At 45.2% G+C, this 18,411-nt stretch overlaps 1 protein-coding gene across 1 annotated transcript in view; it reads left to right on the top strand.

The window, feature by feature from the left end:
- The window catches only part of MTX3 (metaxin 3), a 102,898-nt gene that overhangs the window by 7,842 nt on the left and 76,645 nt on the right, over positions 1–18,411 (top strand). Inside the window, exon 2 of the mRNA XM_033929205.1 lies at positions 1,530–1,599. Within this exon, the coding sequence (XP_033785096.1) occupies positions 1,530–1,599 (70 nt within the window). The remainder of the gene's footprint in view (positions 1–1,529; positions 1,600–18,411) is intronic.

Raw genomic sequence — 18,411 nt, 5'->3', positions numbered from 1 at the left:
GCGGCAGTGAACAGGCTGCTTGCGGGCCTGCCAGTGCTTCCCTCTACCGCATCATCAGTGATGTCATTGGTGATGTGGCAGAGGGAAGGCCCCAGTGGGGCAGGCCAGGAGCAGCCTGTTCACCACCTGCCTCCACTACCGCTGCTGGTGCTTTAAGAGACCCAGACGTATTTCAGGAGACTCGGGACTCACTGAATCAGTGAGTCCAATTTTTTTGAGAAAATGAATTGATTTGAATTGATTCACTGAAGTGAATCAATGAATCGTGCAGCACTAATATGGTTTAGTGGGTTCAAATCCCTCACTGCTCCTTGTGATCCTGGGCAAGTCACTTAATCCCCCATTTCCCCAGGTACATTAGACAGAACCCACTGGGACAGATAGGAATATAAATACTAAAAATAAGTAAATATATTTGTTAGTTATAATGCTCCAATTCTAAATGGAAACATCTGTTATCAGTTAAATTAATTAATAGCAAAACTGTATTTTGATTATCACGTAACACTTTTTCTTGTATAACATTTGCATGGCTATTTCAGTTGTATTCTTTACTTGTACCTGTCCCATGCTTTCTTGAATTCAGACACAGTTATATGTTTTGGGCTAAATCTGGAGCAAACAAATCCAAATTTAAATGGTGTCCTGTGTGAAAACTGTCTAGTGTTCCCCTAATAGTCCTTGGTGTCTTTGCTATCACACACTTTACCATTGAGTAGTTAGTCCACTTTGAAGATTAAATATTACACAACATACTCCATGCATTCATTGTTAAAGAATAATTATAGAAAAATTCAATACAGTGAAACCTCAGTTTACGAGTGCACCAGTTTGAGTGTTTTGCAAGAAAAGCAAAACATTCGCAAAATTGGCGCCTCGGAAATCGAGCTTGACTCGATTTACAAGTGCCCCCCTGCGATCCGGCATCCTCCCCACTCGCATCGCCCCTCGCAATCCTACATCCCCCGCCGAGCACCCAAATAACATCACTTACCCCGATTTGGCACCGGCACCAGCACCAACGCAGAGGACATGCCTGTACCCGAAGATCCTCCCTCTGGGCTGGGCTGGGCTGAACTGAGCATCGAAGATCCTCCCTCTTGGCTGGGCTGGACTGGGCCTTGAGCATTTGCGTATGCTCAAGGCCTTCTGGTCTCGCTCTCGCCCAGCCCAGCCCAGCCAAGAGGGAGGATCTTCGATGCTCAGTCCAGCCCAGAGGGAGGATCTTCGGGCACAGGCATGTCCTCTGCGTTGGTGCTGATGCCGATGCCAAATCGGGGTAAGTGATGTTATTTGGGTGCTCGGATCGTGAGGGGGGTATGGATCAGCGCCTGTGGCCTCGAGGGGGGGAACGGAGCAGCGCCGGTGGCCTCGAGTGGGGGGGACATATCAAGCGAGTTTCCATTCGTTCCTATGGGGAAACTCGCTTTGATATACGAGCAATTTGGTTTACGAGCATACTTCTGGAACAAATTATGCTCGTAATAGTAGGTTTTTTAAAATCGTATTTTCTATATTTATCATTGCAGGCATATGCAAAATTTGCAGGTGCTCCTCTGAAACTGAATGCTGTGGACAACACATGGACAAGTCCCAGAGGTACCACCATTTATAAATCTATAGTCCTTTTTAACTAGCAAGCTCTGAAACTCCTTTTCCACTATTTTGCACTTTGTTGTTGGTTTGTGATGCTTGAATTTGCATGCACCAGTTTTCTTTTTCAAGAACAAATTGTGACAAACAGTTTGACTTTGTAATGTTATATTTGTATTGAGGGATTTAGTTTCTTGATTTTTTTTTTTTTAAACCAGGTGTTTGAATATATGTTCTAGCTTTTTGTGCTGTGCTTATTTTGACATGAGAAAAGAAACCTGATGGCAGATAAAGGCCAACTGGCCTATCCAGTCTGCCCATTTGCAGCATCCAATGTCTCCTCTTCTCCTTAAGAGATGCCATGTGCCTGTCCCATGCTTTCTTGAATTCAGACAGTTATATTTACCAGTACTTTAGATCCAGGACGTATATAAGTATAAAATTATTAAACATATAATGTATGTTTTTATTTAGAAGCTGGAGTTGGTATGTTTTTACTGCCTCCAAATCCACCCAGAATTGTTTCCGACTCTTGACTCCACAGCCCCGTTTTAAGTTGAGAATAAATCAGTTGTTTTTCACCAAGTTTGTGTGAGCCTGTAATATCTGCTAAGTGATGCAAACACTGACAAGATGAGGTTACTGTTCTGTAGGTTCTGGGTTGCTACCATTTTGGGCTAGATTCACAAAGCAAACCGATTGGTTTGCGACCCCTTTGCGACCAGATTTCCAGCAGGCCCCATTCACTAACCTCTCCTGCGATCCGCTTCAATCCTTGCATGCAAATGAGGAGTAGAAACGCATGCAAAGTAGACAGGGACATGATTCACCAACCAAATTTTCCAAACTGACTGGGCTGGACGATCATCCCAAGAAGCGACTGTTGGGGACCAGTCGAAAACGTCTTTCCTACTCTCCGAAGCCCTGCTCTCTGCTGCCCCGAATCTCTCCTGCCTGCCGCCCTGATGCTCTTCTGCCTGCTCTGCCCCGATGCTCTTCTCCTGCCCAAACGCCTCCCGCTGCCACGACTTTCCCACTGCCCTGATCTGCCTGCCCCAAACGTCTCCCGCTGCCCCGATCTGCCTGCCCCAAACGCCTGCCTTCCCCGACTCTCCCACTTCTCACTGCAGTGCTAGCCCATGGTTTTAACCCGCGGGCTTAAGCCGGTTAAAACCACGGGCTCCAAAAGAAGTGAAAAAAAGTTGGGGGCTTTTGTGTACATTTTCTGTTGAATCTTGCAATGCGGATGGGAGGTGGGTGTATATGGTTCTGCATCTTTCTTTCTTTTCCCGATTTTCAACAGTTGAGCTTTCCCTTCGCTCTTGTTAGGAGCTTTCCCAAATCCTGAAATAGCTAAAGAAGAAAAAAAAAAATCTCTGCCGGCCCGGAGGTCCATTTAGAGATGGTCTGCGGATGCGCTGGGGTCTCTATAGAGCAATCCGGGCCGGCAGTTGGGGGTGTCCCTCCGATCGCTCCCATCTGCATATTAGAGTTTGGGGAATTCATTGGATCTGCCCGGATCAAGCCCGATCGGGCAGGTTCGTGAATCTAGCCCTTTGTCCTTTGCTTTTAATGAGGAAGGATGATTGCTTCTTTTGTATGTACTTTAATTCAGATTGTTAGAGACTGAAATGGACTTTACAGCTCTTTCATAACACATTACACATTTGCAATATGCATGAAGGCCTCAAACTGAATGTGGTATCAACCACATGAATATTTTATCCTTTTGAGATTTTGCTCTGTCCAGAGCATAATGCAAAGAGTCACAATGTTCAATATAAGAGTATATGATGGTGCAGAAATGGAAAATTGGACTAGCTGGAAGAGAGAGAGACAAACTTCAGTGATTATAGTCAACTAAAGAAGGTTTTTAAAGTGGAAGCAAAAAGTGAAAAGAGATGTTAAATCTTAAAGCTCAGTAGGGATTTTATACAAGATGTAAGAGTGCAACAACCCATAGAGGCTTGTTTTGTGCAAGATAGATAAAAACAGACACAAGTGCAGAGGGTAACAAGGTAGTATTAAAGAGAAGAGTGTGTGTGTACTAAAACGTAGGAATAGTCAGTGAAGATAGAACCTAAATGTGGGAGTTATAGAAGAAGGAAACAATGAAAGGAGTCTGGAAGAGTATCGGTGAAATAACAAGAAAAGATATTGTGAGGAGAAGACTGAAAGGCTGGCAATATAATTATATTATTTAAATCGTACAGCATTCATTATTGCCCCCATCCCCCCCCCATGCTGTACTCAGAACATGATTAAGGCATAAGCAAACTAGGCACATGTCTTGGGCCCAAAAGTTTAAGGGGGCCCTATTAGATGTGCTGAAGACTCAGGAGCCATGGATTGCTAACTATTTGGATTTTTTTAGGAGTCTGCAAATTTGTAAATTATCAGACTTAATGTCAGAATGATGGCTAATGTGACTGGATATTTTTTTAGCCCTCTATAGCTCTCTAATCCTCTACCCTTTCCAGGCAGAGATTACTAGCATCCAGTCAGTGGGGAGGCTTTAGTCACAGGAAGGAGGGGCTGAGCCCTGTATGTAGTTTGGAGGGAGCTGGGGAACTAGTGAGTATTCTAGGAAATGGAATTGTTGAAAGGGAGTAGGAATTTAAGAAAATGGGAGAAAAATGTGAAGGGTCTGCTGCAAGCTATGGAGAAGAATCGGCAGCAAGTGCAAGAACTTTGCATGATTGTGTGCAGATAAAGGGCACTGCTTGTGAGAGTGCATGTGCAATTATGTATATTTCTGTGTCACATAAATAGAGCCTTTCTTTTAACATGTGGACTGAATTTTAGAGAGACCAACTCATTTTCCCACCAAAATTCAAATTGATGACCGATGGACTGCCTTGTTCCCAATCAGGTCAGTGAACCCACTATTTACAAAGACAAACTGCAGATCTCAGAACATACTCTGAAGAAAGCCACAGTATGGTGGCTGAAACGTTGGTTTCTATCTGACAAGATGCTGCGAGACCTGGAAGCTTGCAACAAGTATAATGCCAGCCGCGGAAATCCTGAGAGAACATATAATCCATAGAGTGGACGAAGCAGCACAAAATGATGACGCCTTTGGGTCCTCGGTGTTAAAGGCAGGCTCATCTGTCCCACCCTAGATTCCAGGGACAGCTTTGATATGTCCCATTTGTCAGCATACGAGTCCTGATGCCTCGCCCTGTCAGAACAATTAATCACTGCTTTAATGACTTTAAAAAGTATGTCTGTCCAGAACTGGATAACTCTTGTCAGTCAGATATTATGAATACATCATTATAAATGCAATAGAGTATGCAAACTCCATAAATATTAGTGCTGATTACACTCAGATAGGTGGCTTGGTTGTTGTAACTTGTTTTATATGATATGTTTTGATTAACATTGTTCATTATACTTCTCACAGTGCAGAACAGAAGTGTTTTGTCAGGGAAGTTCCCTGAACCCTTCCTCCCTATGTTCCTATTATAGTGGTTATCGACCACAGACAAAAGAGAAATAAAAACCCTTCTATTCATAAAACCGAACTAACACAAGCAGAAATATCCCAAGCATCACCTGCAACTACTACATATAAACTTCTAATATCATGACAACTAAAGATGTAATCCTTAACAACTCAAAGAAATGTACAAACTACCGTATTTTCGCGGATATAACGCGCGCGTTATACGCGTTTTTACCTACCGCGCATACCCCTCGCGCGTTATATGCCTGAGCGCGGTATACAAAAGTTTTTAAACATAGTTCCCACCCCGCCCGACGCCCGATTCACCCCCTCAGCAGGACCGCTCGCACCCCCACCCCGAACGACCGCTCGCACGCGCTCCCACCCGCACCCGCATCCACGATCGGAGCAAGAGGGAGCCCAAGCCCTCTTGCCCGGCCGACTCCCCGACGTCCGATACATCCCCCCCCCGGCAGGACCACTCGCACCCCCACCCCGAAGGACCGCCGACTTCCCGACAATATCGGGCCAGAAGGGAGCCCAAACCCTCCTGGCCACGGCGACCCCCTAACCCCACCCCGCACTACATTACGGGCAGGAGGGATCCCAGGCCCTCCTGCCCTCGACGCAAACCCCCCCCCCCCCCCCAACGACCGCCCCCCCCCCAAGAACCTCCGACCGCCCCCCCAGCCGACCCGCGACCCCCCTGGCCGACCCCCACGACCCCCCCACCCCCCTTCCCCGTACCTTTGGTAGTTGGCCGGACAGACGGGAGCCAAACCCGCCTGTCCGGCAGGCAGCCAACGAAGGAATGAGGCCGGATTGGCCCATCCGTCCTAAAGCTCCGCCTACTGGTGGGGCCTAAGGCGCGTGGGCCAATCAGAATAGGCCCTGGAGCCTTAGGTCCCACCTGGGGGCGCGGCCTGAGACACATGGTCGGGTTGGGCCCATGTGCCTCAGGCCGCGCCCCCAGGTGGGACCTAAGGCTCCAGGGCCTATTCTGATTGGCCCACGCGCCTTAGGCCCCACCAGTAGGCGGAGCTTTAGGACGGATGGGCCAATCCGGCCTCATTCCTTCGTTGGCTGCCTGCCGGACAGGCGGGTTTGGCTCCCGTCTGTCCGGCCAACTACCAAAGGTACGGGGAAGGGGGGTAGGGGGGTCGCGGGTCGGCTGGGGGGGCGGTCGGAGGTTCTTGGGGGGGGCGGTCGTTGGGGGGGGGGGGGGGTTTGCGTCGAGGGCAGGAGGGCCTGGGATCCCTCCTGCCCGTAATGTAGTGCGGGGTGGGGTTAGGGGGTCGCCGTGGCCAGGAGGGTTTGGGCTCCCTTCTGGCCCAACTACACAAAGGTATGGGGAAGGCGGGTGGGGGTGTCGTGGGGGTCGGCCAGGGGGGTCGCGGGTCGGCTGGGGGACGGGCGGAGGTTCTTGGGGGGGGCGGTCGTTGGGGGGAGGGGGTTTGCGTCGAGGGCAGGAGGGCCTGGGATCCCTCCTGCCCGTAATGTAGTGCGGGGTGGGGTTAGGGGGTCGCCGTGGCCAGGAGGGTTTGGGCTCCCTCCTGGCCCGATATTGTTGGGGAGTCGGCGGTCCTTCGGGGTGAGGGTGCGAGTGGTCCTGCCGGGTGGGGGGATGTATCGGACGTCGGGGGGGGGCATCAGGCTTTCAGGATGGGGACAGACCTTCAAGGGGGGACAGGACTTCAAGGGGGGACAGTGTACGGAAAGTCAGGGGGGGTGAACGGAGAGTCGGGACAGCGCACGGAAAGTCAGGGCAGTGCACGGCAGTCAGGGGGGGTGAACGGAGAGTCGGGACAGCGCACGGAAAGTCAGGGCAGTGCACGGAAGTCAGGGGGGGTGAACGGAGAGTCGGGACAGCGCACGGAAAGTCAGGGCGGGCGAAAGGAGCGTCGGGCATCATGCGCGGTATACCCGTGAGCGCGGTATACAAAAGTTTTTGTACATATCATCGTGATTTCTGCGCGCTATACCCGTGTGCGCGTTTTACACGGGTGCGCGTTATATCCGCGAAAATACGGTACTCCCTAAATACTTCTAATCTCCAGACAAACCATTTGTAATCCGCCTTGAACCGCAAGGTAATGGCAGATTAGAAATCCCTAATGTAATATACTTTGGTACAAACTGAAGAGAGGCAGTGCAATTCTGGTCACCGTATCTCAAAAAAGATATAGTGGAATTAGAAAAGGTACAGAGAAGGGCAACTAAAATGATAAAAGGGATGGGATTCTTAGATTCAGAATCTCGGAGAGAGCGAGACCAGAAGGCTTTGAGCATACGCAAATGCTCAAAGCCAGTCCAGCCCAGCCCAGACCAGAAGAGGGAGGATCTCCGACGCACCGCCCAGCCCAGGCCGCGCCAGAAGAGGGAGGATCTTTGGGCACAGGCACTGGTGCCCAGTCGGGGTAAGGAATGTCATTGCCGTGCTCGGAAGGGGGGATGTAGGATCGCGGTGGAGGAGGGGCAACGCGAACGGGAGGAGGATGCCGGTTCGCAGGGGGGATGCCGGATCGCGGGGAGGGGTATGGAGCAGCGTCGGTGGCCTCAAGGGGGGAGAATAGAGCAGCGCCAGTAGCCTCGGGGGGGGGGGGAGTAGGAGGTGGAACCAATCAAAGCAAGTTTCCCTTACTTCATATGGGGAAACTTGCTTTGATATACGAGCAATTTGGTTTACGAGCATGCTTCTGGAACTAATTATGCTCGTAAACCAAGGTTCCACTGTACTTGGGACCTGGGTAGGCCACTGTTGGAAACAGGATACTGGGCTTGATGGACTTTTGGTCTGTCCCAGTATGGAAATTCTTATGTTCTTATGTTTTTTTTCCTTCTGCAATAGCTCACGATTTGGGGGACCTAACCCACTTGTCAGGACTTGTATGCTATCTTAACAGAAAGAAAATTATCGAGGTAAGTATGTAATCGTCCCTTGGCCTGTAATACTCTTTGGGTCCTTTTACAAAGCTGTGCTAAAAAGTGGGTTGTGCTATTTTTAGCTCATGGGTGTCCTGCATGCTGATGCCACTTTTTTAGTGTAGCTCTAAAATAGCTGAATTATTTTTTCCGATTAATGGCCACACACTAATTTCAAAATTTGCGCATATTCCCTTATCGCCACCTATTTTGTAGATGGTAAGAGCTCCTGAGCTAATCCTGTGCTAATTAATCAACATACGCCAATGACTATGCGCTAATCGATTAGTGCAGGACATATCTACTCTCCGCCCCCACATGCACCGAGCCTGGAATTAGAGCATGTCGCCTGAATGCAACCCACAGCCATGGATTTTAAGCAGTGGTAAACACACGTTAGTTCTTACTGCCGCTTAGTAAAAAGGCCCCCTTTTATTTGGCAGGTTCTGCTTATCTAAGCACTTTGTGCCATACTTTCCCTCTATTAGACTCAAAGGCATCCAACTCATAAAACTTCTTAAAGAAAAAGGCAATAGTAATTCACAGCCTCAATATATAAGGGATTACAAACCTTATATACTTAAAACCTTTTTCAATTGCAAAATCTCTCACATGATCCTCAGCGAGGCCACCTCCCCACTCAATAAATCTTCATAGTAGGTGGCTTTACACCTCCTCTAGTCATCGGATCCTTATATTTTCTTAATTTTCTTAAACTTTTTTGTGCTTATATTCTTTATAATTTTTTATAGTTTAATGTTTAAATACTTAAATAATTCATAAATAGTGGCTAAAATAAATTTACTTAGCTTTAAATCAGCTCAATTTCTGGTCTCAGTCCATAGAACGGTTATCCCCCGTTGTACAAGTCTGTGCTTGTACATCCTAATCAACAGGATGCCCAAGTGCTGATAATCAAAACCCTTTTTCTGGACATCTAGTGAGACGTTTCTCCTTCTGTGCATCCAGAGCTCAAAGGGGTGTGTTGGGAGGAGTGCTAATGGGTGGCGTTTCGGCAGGCTCTGGGCAGGCTTAGCCTTAGACGTCCTGCAGGGATAATTGAATGTTTTGGCAGTTCCTGGATGGAACTTATGAGTTAGACCTGTTTTAAAAGGGTATAAGTGTTAAAAAATACTCAGTGACCAGATAATCACTGCAGAGATAAAGACCCCACACACTTCTCAAGTGCTCACTGACCCCCCTCACACCCCACAAAGATTAGAATACAAAAGTACATAACCTGTCTCCAGAACAGCACCACCTGGTATGGGAAAGCCTAGTAGAGCAGCACACAGGCGGGCTAGTGAACCATAGAGAGGAAGACCCGGCCCATAAGCCACTCTACCCACTACATTTATGGTGTAAAGTGTGAGCCTGCCGAAACCCACCCAAAGCCTACTGTATTGCCTTATAGATGACACCTGGAGCCATAAGGGCTATTGGGGTGGTACACAGATGGGTATAGTAGGTTTTGGGGGAGTTTTATAGGGCTTACCTTACACTAAAAGGGAGTTCTGGTGAAATATGTACCTGGCAGTCTTTATGTGAAGTTCACAGCAGGGTCCCCTCAGGTGTCTTTCTTCTCTGTTGAGATGTCTGCATGGCCACTCCATTAAGATGCCGGTCCTTCCCACGTCCAAATGAGTTTGATTTTGAAATTTTGAACATGGATGTTTTTGTATTTAAAAATGGGCAAAAATGTTAGACATCCAAAGAGGCCATTTTTTGAAAAAAAAATTTTTTGGACGTCTGGTGGTTTTGAAAAGCATTTGGACGTTTTACAGGATATGTCCAAAGTCAAACTCACATGCATTATCAAAACTTTCAAAAAAGAAACTAAAACCCTACTCTTCAAAAAATACATAAAACCTATTTAACACGACCAGTTCCTTCCCAATCTCCACCTACCACACTCTCTACCCCTTTCAAATCTAAAATGTTTCTAATTACCCAACATGTATCACATCAAGTTCCCGTAAATTCTTATGTAATTCCTATGCAATTCTTATGACAATTCTTATATAAAGTTACAATTCTTGTAACCTCCTGAGAAATCTTATGTAATCCGCCTTGAACCGTAAGATAATGGCGGAATAGAAATCACTAATGTAATGTAATGTAAATACTGAATTTTATATCTTCATAGAGCTTAGCAGTGCCACTCGCTGTGCTTTATTTTTCAAGCAAGATTTATGCACTTCATGATAGGTCATAGAGAATTTATTATTTTTATTTTAGTTATTTTTCTTTACTTTAGATTTCTTCATATAATATTAATATCAGTACTTCCTTTCAAACATTTAATACATCTTCTTTATAGATATAGAATATAGATTTAGAATAATACTCATCTTAAGATGAACAATTCAAAGTCGGTTTGGTGATCAACTGTCCAACATGAATCATGTTTCGCAGAATGATGTCTAAAGCAGTGTTCTTCAACCTTTTTATACCTATGGACCAGCGGGAAAAAAAGAATTATTTTGTGGGCCAACAAACTACTAGGACTGAAACCCTGTTTCCGCCCCGTCTCCGTGAGCTCGGTTCCCGCAAACCATCTGATCCCATCTGCACAAGCCTCAGTTATGATTTTATATTGAATGTATTTTATTAAAGTATAAAAAGAAACAATATTCTGTACAATTGTCATTTTATAAATACAAATAATACAGAGCAAGGATCAACAAATCCCCCGTCTTGTCTTCCCTCCCCTTCACATGTATCCCCTCTACTATCAAGAAAACTGAATAAGCCAAATTATTGCAGAATGCTACACAGAAATATAATAATAATTTTAATAATTTTATTTCTTGTATACCACTATACTGTGAGGTTCAAAGCGGTTTACAGTAGATACAGAAGAGATGCAATTAAGTAAGATTAATTAAAATGAAGAAAAAGTACTTAGAGTTCCCTGACTGTCCCAAAGGCTCACAATCTTGCTAAAGTACTTGAGAAAAATAAATTAATTAGGCTAGAAACATAGAATAGAAGAAGGCAGGAAAACAATACATAGGAAAATTAATTTAGAATACATTATATGGGAGGGTTTTTTTTTTTGATACGATATATGGGAAGGATTTAACATAATAAACATAATAAATTTTGTATCATTAAAAAATTAAATCTAGTAACATTACAAAGATTCTAAACTGAATTCCTTACATTGATTGAGTAAATGGATTACTAAAAGAGTTTAGAAATTGAAATTGGTTACATTAATTAAGAAAATTGAACCAGGTAGTAGACTGAACTAGGGAATATATAGAGGAGATAGAAGGAGGAGAGATTAGGTAGATTGAATATGCTTAGTGAATAAGTGGGTTTTTATTTCTTTTCGGAAGGCTTTGATATTAGATGTTGTGATCAGCAATTTAGAGATTGAAGGATCAATTTTAGCTGCATGTGTCGCTAGGAGGCCATCATAAAATTTCTTACGCAGGGTGCCTTTGAATGATGGGTATGAGAATAGGGTCTGTGACCTCCTTGTTCTAGTTGGAAGTAGACAATTTAGACGATTGTAAAGATAGGACGGTGCCATACCGTAAATTACTTTGAAGAGTATACAGTATAACTTGAAATTAATTCTGGCTCGGATTGGTAGCCAGTGTGAATCTAGATAAGCGTTAGTTATATGTTCAAATCTTCCAAGAGAATAAATCAATCTAAGAGCAGTATTCTGAACAGTCTGGAGTCGTTTGATCATATAAATGGGGCAAGGTAGATAGAGAATGTTACAATAGTCTACTAGTCCTAGTACAAGAGATTGGTCTTTATCAAATAATGTATTGGTCTTTATCAAAGAATTTTCTAATTTTTCTTAAATTGCGCATTGTGAAGAATGCTTTTTGGGTAGGTTTTTTTTTTTTATTGAGTCTGCATTGTGCAGCATCTGTCTATTAATACACCCAAAATTTTAAGGGAGACCTGTATTGGATACTTACTTGTTTTGAATTCCAGTTCAGTTATGGATGGATTTTTGTCTGTTTCGAGCATAAGGAATTTGGTTTTATCTGCATTTAACTTCAATTTATGGTTGGTCATCCATTTTTCTACTTCCTCCAGAATTGTTTCCAGATGACCTAATGAGTCTTTGGTATCATAAGGGAATAGAATGGTAATGTCATCTGCATAACTGAATGATGTTACGTTTAGGTTATCTAAAGTGGTGCCCAGAGAGGATATAAAAAGATTAAATAAAATGGGTGATAGAGGGGACCCCTGAGGAACTCCACAAGGGTTAGACCATGGGTCTGATTTAAGATCTTTTTGTTTGACTCTAAGTTCTTTTTTAAAGGAAACCTTGGAACCAGTTATGGACCTTGCCAGAAATCCCAATGTCATCTATTATCTGCAGCAAAATAGAGTGATCTACAAAGTCGAAGGCGGCGGAGAGATCTAGTTGAATTATAAGGATTTTACGTCCTTGGCTGAGGTATTGTCGAGCAATGTCAAGCAGAGTTGCTAGTAGAGTTTCAGTGCTCTGATTTGCTCTGAATCCTGATTGAGAAGAATGTAATATATTGTGGTCTTCTAGGTAATTGGAGAGGTATTGTGTCACAAGACTTTCAATCAGTTTGATGTACAGAGGAATTGAGGCAATAGGTCTATAATTATTAGGAGTGTCAATAGGGCCTTTTTGATCTTTCAATAGAGGGGTAATTATAATCTCACCTAGGTCATGTGGGAATTGACCTTCATTGAGTGTAGTTTGAATCCATTGCATGAGGCAAGTTTTGAATTTGAGGGATGCATTTATAAGTAGATACGATGGACAATTATTCAGGTCACAAGATGTGTGGCTATATTTTTTGTAGAGATGGTTTAAGTCAGACTATTGTAGAGTTGGAAAGGTAGACCAAGTTCTATCTGCAATTATGGCTCCTTCTATTGAGGGGGATGATTGTATCTCGTCCAGGTTGATTGAAATAATCAGATGGTGGTTTGTTAGCTTGGGTATCCAGGAAAGGTCTAGTATCTGTAAGTTTTTTTTTTTGTTTTTTTTTTGTTTTTTTTATTAGATTGAAAAGAATTTTAGTATCTGGAGAGTTAGTGCTGATTAGTTTAGAATAATATGCTTTGCGTTTTTCCTTAAGCTTGATGTTATATTGTTTAATTAAGCTTCTCCAAGCCGTTCTGGTTTGATCTAGATTCTTTTTTCTCCAGGCTCTTTCAAGTTGTCTGCACTTCCTTTTTAGAATAAGAAGTTTGGAGTCAAACTATTTATCTGAAGGTCTACATATTCTGTGTTTGTAAATATCATGCTAACAGAATACTGCAGTCACACATGACAGGAATAATGTTAGAGGCAACTGCCTCCTGGTCAGAGAGAACCCTAAGCCACTGCCTGGGCTTTATAGTCCCCAGTTATGTCTAATACCAGCTCTAGCAGGATATATATTTCAAATCTGATATATTCTAATTACAAAATAGAAATAAAATTATGTTTTTTCTACCTTTTGTTATCTCTGGTTTCTGCTTTCATCTTCTTTTCACTCTCTTCCTTCTAGCGTCTGCCCTCTCTGTCTCTTCAATCCAGCATCTGCCCCTTCCATCCACTGTCTGCCCTCTTCCCCTTCCATATGGTATCTGTCTTCTTTCTATGCCCCTCTCCCCTTTCCATCCAGCCTGTGCACCCTCTTTCCTTTTTACATGATTCATTCCAGCTTCACTGCTCTCTTCATTTTTATCTCTCCTACACCAGATCTAGCATCTTTGTCCCTCTCTGCTTATTTCTCTGCTGACCCCCTTCCCAGCATCAATCTTTCTACTTTCTCATTCCTGTCTCTCCCATTTCCCTCATCTGATCTCTTCATTCCACCCTGACCCCTTCCCCTCCTCTAATCTCCCTGCCAGCTGTTTCCTTCTTTTTTTTCCTTCTCCCTTCCCTCCTCCCCCTGTCCAGCAGTAACTCCCTTCCCCTCCCAGCAGCATTTCTCCTTCTCCCTCCCTCCAGGTCCAGTAGCAGTTGTCCCTTTTTTCCCCCTTGTCCAGCAGCTTCCCAGACTCCTTTCCTTCCTCCCCTCCCCTCCCAGCAGCATCTCTCCTCCCTCCCTCCAGGTCCAGTAGCAGCTGTCCCTTTTTTCCCCTTGGCCAGCTGCTTCCCATCCGCCAACAGTGGCTTTCTCCCCTCCCAGCAGCTCTCTGTACTTGCCAGCGCAGCGATTCACTAAGGCAGCCTTGTGTCCTTTAATGGGTTGCGCCGCCTCTGAGGAAATAGGAAGTTGCATCATCAGATGCGGGCCGCAACTCAGCAAAAGCCCCAAGGCTGCCGAAGTGAATCGCTGCACTGGCAAATACCGAGAGCTGCTGGGAGAGAAGAAAGCCACTGTCGGAGGCAGGAAATTGCGGACCGGCAGAAAATTGCAGCTCATCAATCTCATTGGCCCTGCGAGGACTGGCAGGAATTTTCTGCGTACCGGCACTGGTCCCCGGACCGGTGGTTGAAGAACACTGGTCTAAAGAACCATCCCCTATAACAAAGCGATATATTAAAACTTTATATTTATAAAATATTAAACATAATGATCTAAATGGATATATGAGTACCTCTAAGAACCAATGCTCTGTTTTGTTTCATATTTGAAAATGGTGGTTGCATTTTTTTTTGCCCTCATTTAAATTAACTTCCTCATCACCTGACTAGAGTAACATTCCTGCTATAGCAGGATGTTTTCATATGTGATATCATTTTATTTTGGCTCCTTTTATCAAAATGCGGTAGAGCTTTTAACTGTGGGCCAACAATGTAAATGCTCTGATGCTCATATGAATTGAATGAGTGTCAGAGCATTTACTTTGCTGGCTCGCAGTAAAAAGCTCTACCACGGTTTGATAAAAGGAGTCCTTTGTATGATAATCAGTCTAAGGTGGTCCTTCAGTTGTTTGTTAACACCACTGGCACCTCCCACATGAAGCGTGTGTAAAATCTGACGAATCTACTTTAGGATTTATATATCTCTGCAGGATAAGGTGTTCACCTATAGTCTTCCCTTGCATGTAGGCTATTGTAGGAAAATATGTGAAAATAGGATATAGTTACATTACATGCCAATGTGTTTTCATTATTTATATGAAAATTGTTACTATCTTAGAGAAAGGAATAATACAGACCAATGCTTCTTATATTTGAGTCCGTTTCTGTAACAATAAATGTCTTTGAGCCCTCAAATAGGCTTTCCTAACTGCTGATTATCCCAGGACAAGCAGGCAGCATATTCTTGACTGATGGGTGACGGCACCGACGGAGCCCCGGTACGGACAATTTTAGAGTGATTGCACTCTAAGAACTTAGAAAGTTCTAGCTAGGCCGCACCGCGCGTGCGCAAGTGCCTTCCCGCCCGACAAAGGCGCGCGATCCCCAGTTTCTTAGTTTCCGCGGAGCTAAGAAGACGCGTGTTTCCAACGGCTGTTGGATACTCTTTTTTCGCTTTCCCGCTCGGGTATTTTTTCTCGTGAAACTCTTCACGTTTTCTTTTTTATTTCTTTTCTTGATAAAAATAAAAAAAAAAAAGTCCGGCTTCGATTTTGCTACGGCCGTTTTTCCCTTCATGCCCCCTTCACCGGGTTTTAAAAAGTGTCAGCGGTGTGCACGCCCTATTTCCTTATCCGACCGCACAAATGGTGCCTTCAGTGTTTGGGTCCGGACCATAGGGCAGAAACGTGCACCCGCTGTAGTTCTCTTCAAAAGAGAACTTTGAAGAATCGCCAAATTCAACAGCGGATTCTTTTCGGTACTGCTATGGAAGTTCCACCGGCATCGACTCCGGCAACTTCCTCCAAATCGACACCGGTGGTTTCGACACCGCAAGATGCATCTTCGGTGTCGCACCCTGCAGGTAAGCCGGCTAAGAAGCCATCCCCTACTGTTCTGGGCCCACCAGTCGAACGTGCAGTGAGCCAAGTCCTGCAGACTGCGCGCTGGCCCCGTAAACGCTTCGCTTCCATAGAAGTGACTGCCTCTTCATCGGCATCGACTTCGCCTGAGCGTCGAACTGCACCGCAGGTACCGAGCAAGAAAAAAGCGGTACCGGTGCCATCGGGACAGTCTCTGGATGAGCATATAGCATCCATCCTCCAGGTCCAGCTTAAGGAGCAATTACAACACCTGCTCCCGGCTCTCCTCACTCCGAACCTTCCGGTGTCGGTCCCCACTGGGCCTACGGTACCGATCGTCGACCAGCCTATTTTGTCGGCATCAACGTTATCGGCACCGTTTAAATCTGCCTCTTCCATGTCGATGCCTATTTTATCGGCAGAGCCAAAGTCTCTTCGACGTACTGCTCACTCGGCCTCTGATCCGGAACTGCTCTCTGACACCCGTACCGTTGTACAGTCACCAGGTATGGTGTCGATGCGTTCAGGCAAATCGGTACGCAAAACCAGGCATACCGAATCCTCTACTCCTCTATCTCAGGGCCGTCTTCCATCGGTACGTGACCCTGATTTATGGGATGATTCTGAGGATCCCCTCGGTACCGAGGAGGATTTTTCATCGGATGAGGCTGACCCATCGGTGCAGGATCCTGCTAGTAAGCCAGAGCACTATTCCTTCACCAAATTTCTTAGGGAAATGTCAGACACCCTTTCTCTTCCCTTGGAGTCTGATTCTAAGAAGTCAAAAGAATTCCTGGATGCTTTGGACTTTGACCAACCTCCAAAAGAATTTTTAAAGTTACCCCTTCATGATATATTAAGGGAAACTTTTTACAAAAATTTGGAAACTCCTCTTACCATTCCAGGAGCTCCAAGGAAATTAGAATCACTTTATAAAGTTATTCCTATTCCAAGGTTTAACAAACCTCAGCTTCCACACGAATCTTTGCTGGTGGAGTCAACCCAAAAAAAATCGGCAGGCTCTAGTGTGTATGCATCTGTCCCTCCTGGGAGAGAGAGTAAAGCTATGGACAAATTTGGTAAACGACTTTACCAAAATGCTATGTTGGCCAACCGTTCAGGTAACTATGCATTCCATTTTTCCTTTTACCTGAAACATCTTATTCAGCAGATGGCCACTTTTCAAAAATATATTCCTGACCGCAAGCTTTCTGCTTTTCAGCAATGCACTGCCAGTCTCTTGCAGCTCAGGAAGTTTATAGTCCATTCCATCTATGACACTTTTGAACTGACATCCTGAGCTACTGCTATGTCTGTAGCGATGAGACGATTGGCATGGCTTCGCGTCTCAGACCTTGATGTGAACCACCAGGACCACCTTGCCAATGCTCCCTGCCTGGGTGATGAGCTGTTTGGAGAATCTCTGGATACCACCACTCAGAAGCTTTCTGCTCATGAGACGAGGTGGGATACTTTATTGAAAAACAAAAAGAAACCCCCTCCTCCTCATCCTTTCAGATAGCAAACGTCGTATCAGAGGCGTTTTTCTGCTCGGCCGATTCAGCCTCATCCTCCTCAGCCTCGGAGGCAACGGCAGCAACAACAACAGGCTCGCCAACAACAGCCGCCTGCCATAAAGCCTGTTACTCAGCCTAAACCGACTCAGCCCTTTTGACTCGCTTCTCCAGGGCATTGCCAGTCTTCCTCCCTCATGTCAGCCTATAGGAGGTCGACTAAACATTTTTCTGACTCGATGGGAGGTAATCACCACCGACCAGTGGGTGCTCTCTATCATAGCCCACGGCTACTCCCTCAATTTTCAGACTCCTCCGCTGTTAGGCCTGCCAAAAGAGTCTGCTTCCAACAAGTCTCAGTCCCTCCTTCTAGCTCAAGAGGTTCAATCCCTCCTTCTTCTCAATGCCATCGAAGAAGTTCCTCAAGATCAGCGAGGTCAGGGATTTTACTCCAGGTACTTTCTAGTTCCCAAAAAGACCGGAGACCTCAGACCTATATTAGATCTCAGAGATCTCAACAAATGTTTGGTCAAGGAGAAGTTCAAAATGCTCTCTCTTGCCACCCTCTACCCTCTTCTCTCTCAGGGCGACTGGCTATGCTCCCTCGATCTAAAAGAGGCTTACACACATATTCCTATCCATCTGACGTCCAGGCAATATCTACGCTTTCTCATCAATCAAAATCATTATCAGTACAAGGTGCTACCCTTCGGTCTGACCTCCTCTCCCAGGGTATTCACCAAGTGTCTGATTGTGGTAGCGGCCTATCTCCGCTCTCACAATTTTCAAGTCTTCCCTTACTTGGACGACTGGCTGATCAAGGCTCATTCTTCTCAGGCGGTTCTGCTTGCCACCAACCAGACCATTCACTTCCTTCAACTGTTGGGTTTCGAAATCAATCTACCCAAGTCGCACCTCATTCCAACCCAGCGACTTCAATTCATTGGAGCCATTCTGGACACTGTTCTGATGAGGGCGTTTCTTCCATCCAACCGCCTTCAGACCATCCTTCATCTCTGTCGGCAGTTGTTTCAACAGATTACCATCTCTGCGAATCACATGATGGTGCTCTTGGGGCACATGGCTTCAACAGTA

Source organism: Geotrypetes seraphini, chromosome 1, assembly GCF_902459505.1.
Source record: "Geotrypetes seraphini chromosome 1, aGeoSer1.1, whole genome shotgun sequence".
Classification (NCBI taxonomy): Eukaryota; Metazoa; Chordata; class Amphibia; order Gymnophiona; family Dermophiidae; genus Geotrypetes; species Geotrypetes seraphini.
The sequence above is the reverse complement of the archived record's forward strand: the minus strand, read 5'-3'. Positions and strand labels throughout refer to the sequence as shown.